At 37.3% G+C, this 6848-nt stretch overlaps 1 protein-coding gene, 1 long non-coding RNA gene and 2 other non-coding genes across 4 annotated transcripts; 1 reads left to right on the top strand and 3 right to left on the bottom strand.

The window, feature by feature from the left end:
• Positions 1-461: 461 nt before the first annotated feature.
• LOC148696714 (small nucleolar RNA Z195/SNORD33/SNORD32 family) lies at positions 462-560 on the bottom strand. Its single transcript, XR_015963234.1, has one exon. It is a non-coding gene; the product is annotated as a small nucleolar RNA Z195/SNORD33/SNORD32 family (small nucleolar RNA).
• An 82-nt stretch (positions 561-642) lies between these two features.
• LOC137727193 (small nucleolar RNA U31b) lies at positions 643-727 on the bottom strand. The gene has a single exon (XR_011067763.1). It is a non-coding gene; the product is annotated as a small nucleolar RNA U31b (small nucleolar RNA).
• Positions 728-3407: 2680 nt separating this feature from the next.
• Positions 3408-5890, bottom strand: LOC137724417 (uncharacterized). Its single transcript, XM_068463159.2, has 4 exons — positions 5533-5890; positions 5233-5427; positions 4315-4366; positions 3408-3805 (listed from the first exon to the last, which is right to left on the bottom strand). The coding sequence occupies exons 1-3, from the start codon at positions 5747-5749 to the stop codon at positions 4332-4334; spliced, it is 447 nt and encodes a 148-aa protein (XP_068319260.2). The 5' UTR covers positions 5750-5890; the 3' UTR covers positions 3408-3805; positions 4315-4331.
• A 25-nt stretch (positions 5891-5915) lies between these two features.
• On the top strand, positions 5916-6521 carry LOC137724419 (uncharacterized). The gene is made up of 2 exons (XR_011067399.2): positions 5916-6066; positions 6243-6521. It is a non-coding gene; the product is annotated as an uncharacterized LOC137724419 (long non-coding RNA).
• The last annotated feature ends 327 nt before the right edge of the window (positions 6522-6848 follow it).

The following is a 6848-nucleotide window of genomic DNA, read 5'->3' as shown; positions in this document are numbered from 1 at the left end:
TCTGCGGATTTAACCACATTCGACATAGGTTCTGGGTTAAACATCTGAGTCGCGACAAACATACAACTGTTCTAGCCAACTTGGCTATGCGGTATTTTTGGTTTTAACAATTAAAATGTCCCGGCCATACCTTTATCAATAAATTCAATTTTTGCCAAGCAGTTTCTTGAATCCAAGACATTGCAAGGCATGCAAAACTTAAAATTAATTAAAAGAAAAGAATTGTAAGCAGGGATTAAGTAACAGAATGCTTATATTTTTAAGCAAGCAAGCTGTGTCGCAAGACCTGTTTTTGTAAAATCGGTTTTGCCCAAGTTCTTACGAAATGCCCAGCCACATTTTTTAGCCTGGACATCAGATACCAATGGGCAAAATTACATTACAATTATTTAAACAAAAACATGAGTTGATATAAAAAAAAAGAATTATTTATGGTGGAATTTGAAGGTGGAGGATTTAGGGAGAGATCAGATGGTAGTGCATGTAATTTTGATTAATAATTAGTCATCAGAATATGATTATTCAGGATGATTGAATGGATAATCATCATCACACCTCCCCCAATTTGCCTCTTCCAGACTCATTGCACCAAAAAATATTAAAAAAAATTGAAATAGATAAAAAGAAAAAGAAAAGAAGGAGGAATCAGAAAGAGAGTCAATCACCAGGAAGCATCAAATATGTTGATGCTGGTAAGACTGGGGCGACAAAGCTTCTCATCACTTTCCTCACTACTTCTTAATTAACCCTAATTTATCTGATATGCTATTGTAATTATTCTATCATTCAACCTAATCGAAAACAAAGAAAAACTCACAAAAAAACAGAGGAGAAGATGGAGAAGCATGGCGAGAGGCCGTGCTTTTATAGGCTCTCAGATTAGGGTTTTGCATTTTTGTCTAATTTTTCTTTTTTCCAGTGCGGGCTTCTTTAAGGCCCAACCGAATTTCACGTGCAGGCTTGTATCTTGGGGGAGAGCCTATTTTCAAAAGCAATTTTTTAGACTACGCAAAAAATCATTACACATTCATTTAAATCATAACGTGTATTTGTGTGAGAAAAATTAACTATGTCGCTCATCTATATATTATTATATTGCGAAAGCTTACACTTTTTGAAGGATTTCATTATGCATTTTAAGTTTTAACAAACCTTTCATCGATGGTGTTCAATTGCTGAAAAAATGTTTAGTTTAGGGTATCGAATCTGGTATGAATATTAAAGTTTGGATTGATTATTGGTCAAATTGTGGGCCTCTTCTAAAATTTTCTCTTCAACGACCTTCGCGAACTATGCTTATGTTGACTATGGTTGATTCTTGCTATGGTGGGAATTAGAAAATAGAATGTTTGATCTATGTCCTTCCTAAAGTAATTGTGGATAAAATTGTTAATATTTATGTGGATAGTATTTTGTTTTATCAAAATTTGTGTGGATAGCATTGGCGGCTGTATATGGGGACGAACTAGTGATGGTAACTTTACTAGGAAGTCTCTGTCTATGTGTTAGACTTAGGTGCTAATATGAACACTAAGTGGCGATGAAGCTTTATCTGGGAGTTGTATATTCCTCCTAAAGTGCTCTCTTTTCTTTGGCTTTTGTTGCTAGACAAATTATTGACAATAAACAACGAGTTAGACGGGGGTTGGCTACGGGTTCTTCATGCAACGTATGTGGTGGTGCGTTTAAATCAATTATTCATGTCTTTAGAGACTGTTTCTTTGTTGCTAAGGTTTGGAGAAGTTTCATGTTCCTAATCAATTTTTTATTGATACATGCACTAATAATTGGTTCCAAAATATTATTCTTGGACTATTTGAAATGGAGACTTATTTTTTTGTATAACTTGCTAGTTCATGTGTCATTGGAAAAACAATAAGTATTTTTTGAACAGGATTTTGCCTGCCCCACTAATTTAGGGGGAATTCTGGGCTAAATTTTCCCTAGAGGTTAAACTCATATTTGCCCTAAGGGTTGGAGCAAGTTAGGGTAAGTTTAAAGCCTAAAATTTGAGTTTTATTCCAAGGGTTGGAGTAGGTCTAATGATCCCAAATTAGTTATTATTGCCTACTTGAAAGATTGACTTTAGGCGAATATGATTTCCTCCATAAAGCCCCTTTGAACACATGCTTTTCTTCATTGGGAACCTCCTTTTGAAGGTTGGGTAAAGCTTAATGTTGATGGGTGTTGCAAGGGGGTGGCAATTTCATTGGTGTTGGCGGTGTCCTTAGAAACGCATCGGGGGTATGAGTCTCTAATTTTTGTGCTAATTTTAGTCGATGTGAGATTTTATGTATTGAAGTTTAGGGTGTTTTTATTAGATTGCAACTTGCATGGAATAATGAAATTAAGTAGATTATGGTGGATTCGGATTCTGCACTTGCAATACAATTGATTTTAAATGCAAAAGTAGTTAATCACACTCTAGAAAGTTTGGTATTGAATTGTCGTGCTCTTATACACCAAAGTTGGTCTTATGAAATTCGACATATTTGCAATGAAAAGAATTTTGTTGCTAATGATTTGACTCGTTTGGGTTTGTCATGCAGTTTAGGTCTAGTCTTTTTGAGCAAGCTCTTCCTTCTTGTAGCCAGTTGCTAGTTGTAGATGTAGCTGAGGTTTCGTGATTTTGTGATATGTAATCTTTCCTTTCCATTCGAGCTTTTGCCCTGTTGCTAACCCCCCCCCCCCAAAAAAAAAAAAAAAAAAAAAGGAGGAAAGAAAATCAATGATCTCCCTCTTAAGATTTTGAAGGAATTCGCTCAAAATTCAGATGGAGTAAATGACTGAAAACGCTTTGGATGAAAATACTTTTGGAACCAATCTTTAGTAAAAATGCAACTCAATCATTAAAAAAAAAAAAAAAAAATTAAAAAAAAAAAAAAATCACCAAAAAACTCTCTCAGTCATTTTAAAAACATTTTAAACATGCCACTCTTTTAAATCTTTCAGAAGTGTTAAAATTTTTGGGGTATTCATTCATTCATGTATACTTAAAAGCACATTGTGCAGGTTTCCGTTCTAATCAGTCGATTTTGGATGGGGAAGGGCCGTCCTGCATTCCCAGGACTTGGAGGGATAAAAAACTAGATCATATTGACGGATGCAAGTGCCGGCATTGTCATTGAAGCACACTTGATATCCAAAGAAGACATGGCCTTAAATGAAACCAACCAGGAGCTGCTTGCATATACGTCTCCGAATCAAATACACGATGGTTAGTTAATTGGCAATTTTCTTGTGCGTTTTCCATTAAAAAGGATGCTATATATGTTTTACCTTACGTGATTTCTTTTGGTGTTGCTTGTACTTAGTAATGTCGTTCTCTCTGTGAACGATCAACTGTATTAAAAAAATACCAGCAAGCATAATAAAAATTGTAAGTGGAAAAGTTTGCATCAAAGAACTCAAACACAACCACGAATTTTTATTCTTTTTGAAGCTAGGATTCAACAAATGAAGAAAACACATCTCATCTCTAAATCGAAATCAAAACCGAGGGGACGGAGTCAACTTAGCTAGTTTCCATTACTACGTATCCAAACTACCACCATTCAATCTATTGAAACCTAGTCACAGCCCATCATCCAAATAATCACCTTCATACCGCAGTACCGATTTCAATCTTCACTTTTGGGTACCGTGTAAGTTCTGCGAATGATAGAACATCCATGTGGCTACCGAGACTCACCTCATCCAGCTTCCTCCCAAGATAGTGAAATTATCGGTGAGTAGTCAGCGGAGGCAAAACTCTTAAGGTTGTCCCGTGCAGTCCCATTATTAAGCTTTATCTTTCTGCAGATAACTAGAAAAACCATAAAACAGTTAGTACTTCATATACTGAGTGAGATAACAATTACCATGTGTGTGCACTGCTTTCTTTATAAGTCAACAAGCCTACAAAACAACAGCAAACTAATCTTTGACTAAATTACATCAATGCTTTATTCATTTTCCATCGTGCAACTGCCTTGTGTGTTCTCGTTTTTTTAGCCGGTAAAAGATTAAGATTACTGTTGCTGATTTACGGTTTATCCCTTTGAAGTTCAAATATAACAACTACATAAAGTCATCTAAAAACTTTACAAAAACAGCAAGACTATAAGAATTGTACTCCGTTAGGTCTAATGAACTTCAAAATAACTAAAATGGTCAACTGTACGTGCCTGAATCGACGTATAAATGAATCCAGCATTACATTGTTTTAGTTTGAGCCTACTATCCCAGCAGTCAATGCAATATTGATGAATCGTGGTATGCAATCAAAGAAGTTATAGTTATCCTTTTCCAAAAAAGAGAGAAAATGTGTAGTACCTTTCGAGACACAACTATTACTGCAGTCCTGAATGTTCTGTGGCCGTCTTATCTGCACATTAAAATTCAAAATTTTCAGACACAACCATATGTAGAGCAAGGATACACAGCAAACAAATATTTATTCATTAATAGTTCAAAGTTATATATAAGGTAGTGCTATTCACTCACCCAACACCCTTGTTAAATTTTATCTATTGATCTTTTTCAATTTATTCGATCTGACCGCATATATAACATTAGATAAAAATGGGTGTGTGGATATCATCACCCATATATAACATTAGATATTCAAATTGATAGTTTCATACAAACTTATCCGTTCAAAAACCAAATATCCATAAAGGCAAACAAAAGAGTTCTGCAAACACGCATCCAAACACATAACTACTTAAACCACATTTTACAAAAAAATCAGTAATGTAAAGGTGAAAGTGTTGTTAGGCGCTTGGCAACTAGCGAGAAAACAAGAATTTAAATTTTTTGTTCTAACAAGATATGCTCCCATGTCTTGCAAATAGCTAACAGAAAATAGCACATTTATCTCAATCACCGTTAGTTGACGAACAATAAATTGAGAGAAGCATAGATTCGTACGACCTATGTTTCTTTCGTTCTTCTTGACTAGTAACTTCCATGACCTATGTCAAAATCAATTAGCTTCCATATGTTTGGAAGTTGGGGTTCCACATAAATCTTTGTATCTTCGGAGGTGTACTAATTGTAATGTGAACCTGGATTAAAAGCAATCAACTTTTTCTCATCTAACTATCCATGGAAATCTATCTTACAGTAGCTTGATCACACAAGTCACTCTTTCCACTTTCATTACCACTCGATTATCCCATCATAACAATATTGAAATGTCTCGAAAAGTGGCAAAAACAACATAAAAAGAACCTTAGCTTTAGTAAATACCATGTTGTTGCTGCTGCTGCTGCTGATGCTGATTTGGGACGCCAACAAACAGCATTCTGTCAATGTTATCAAGCCGGCGCTGTACGGACTTGAGAACCGAATTCAACGACGAAACTCTCTTCCTAACGGCGGAAATCTTCGCCGCGTGTTGCATGATGAACAGAAACGGAGCATCGTCCAACAACTTATCCAGCTCTGCCCACAAAACCAAAACAACAGTAAATATCAAAATTACAAGCAAATTTCAAAATTTCAATAGAAAAAAGAGGAATTTTTTTTTTTTTTTAACTTTTTCTTTACCGCGGGTGAGGCGATCGAGCGACTGAGAGAGGTGGTCCTGGCTGGCGAAGGTCTGCTGAGCTTTGGAATCGAAGTCTTTGATGACGGTGGTGAGCGTCGACGAAAGCGCCTTTGCCAGCGCCTCCGTCGACTGTAATCTGTTCTTCGCGTTCTCGTTCTGGTCGACAGTGACACTCTTCTCCTCTGATGACTCCAGCTCGGTTTTCTGGCTTTCCATTTTCTCAGACTCACCACCGAAAATTGACTGATTGGTTTTCTCACTCACTTTCCTATTAGTTTTCTCGGCAACCAAACAGAAAACTAAATTAAAAAATTGGGTTTATTTGGTTACCGGGCTTTTCCATTTTGGGCCTAAGATTAAACAAACTTCAAGCATTTTCTGGCCGGCCCATGTGCATATATAGAAGAAGCCGCAGAGAGATTAGGGTTCAGACTTCAGAGTCGTCAAAAACCCTGCGGTATTCTTCTGGAGACGTCGCGGCCATCGTTCTGGAGACGCAGTAGCAGCCTTTCCCATCCGACATGAGGGCCAAGGTAATTCTTCAAAACCTTCTTCTTAAATCTCTGTGCTTTAAACTTGTCAGTGGATCCTCTTTGTATTTGGGATCGAATCGAAAAACTGTTTCGAATCTGCTGCTGATGGTTGAATAAATTGTGAGCGGTGGTTGTGATTAAACCTGTGTCGCTTTTTGTGACGTCGTTGTTTGCAGTGGAAGAAGAAGCGCATGAGGAGGCTGAAGAGGAAGCGCCGAAAGATGAGGCAGAGATCCAAGTAGGCAGCTTTTGCTCCGTCGTCCTCATCGCCCCCTTCTCATGGCCTGAGCTGCCCATGTGAGGTTTTGTGGACTGGAGGTTGCTCGTGAGGGTCATAACTCTGTATTTCGGTTTTCGTAGTTTTCGGGTTATAACTATTTGGATGTTAAATTAAGTGCTTTATGACAGAGTTTATTCTGCTCCTAATCACATAATTAAGTATGGATTTGGTTAAATTACAATAGATTGTACTTGTTGTGATGTTTTCTTTAATTTGATTGTGTTGTTACGATGCAATGGGGATCTCGGATCGTGGTACATGTCAAGGTTTAGAGCTTTCGAGCATCTGGTGCACTTTGTGGCACCACATTAGGCTTTAGGTTTTTGACTAACTAGGCAAATGTGCTAGTTGAGTGTCTAGACCACATAAGCAAGATCCATAGGAAGCTTTGATTCATTGGCCAAGCCGCGGAACCAGAACACGTCCCTGTCTACCATCTGCAGATTTCTTGATCCTGGTTTCTTCACCGTGTCGGGTGTTTATGGTTTCTAGTGTCATGCTG

The sequence above is a fragment of the Pyrus communis genome, chromosome 5 (assembly GCF_041283825.1).
Source record: "Pyrus communis isolate YQ-2024b chromosome 5, ASM4128382v1, whole genome shotgun sequence".
In the NCBI taxonomy this organism is placed as follows: Eukaryota; Viridiplantae; Streptophyta; class Magnoliopsida; order Rosales; family Rosaceae; genus Pyrus; species Pyrus communis.
The sequence above is the reverse complement of the archived record's forward strand: the minus strand, read 5'-3'. Positions and strand labels throughout refer to the sequence as shown.

What these genes read in the sequence shown, in the direction of transcription:
- LOC137724417 (XM_068463159.2), bottom strand. Translation starts at nt 5,749, where the DNA reads ATGGAAAGCCAGAAAACCGAGCTGGAGTCATCAGAGGAGAAGAGTGTC. An exon ending in GCTCGATCGCCTCACCCGCG is followed by an intron (nt 5,428 to 5,532) that starts GTAAAGAAAAAG and finishes TTTTGTGGGCAG; the next exon opens with AGCTGGATAAGTTGTTGGAC. An exon ending in GCAGCAGCAGCAACAACATG is followed by an intron (nt 4,367 to 5,232) that starts GTATTTACTAAA and finishes TTTAATGTGCAG; the next exon opens with ATAAGACGGCCACAGAACAT.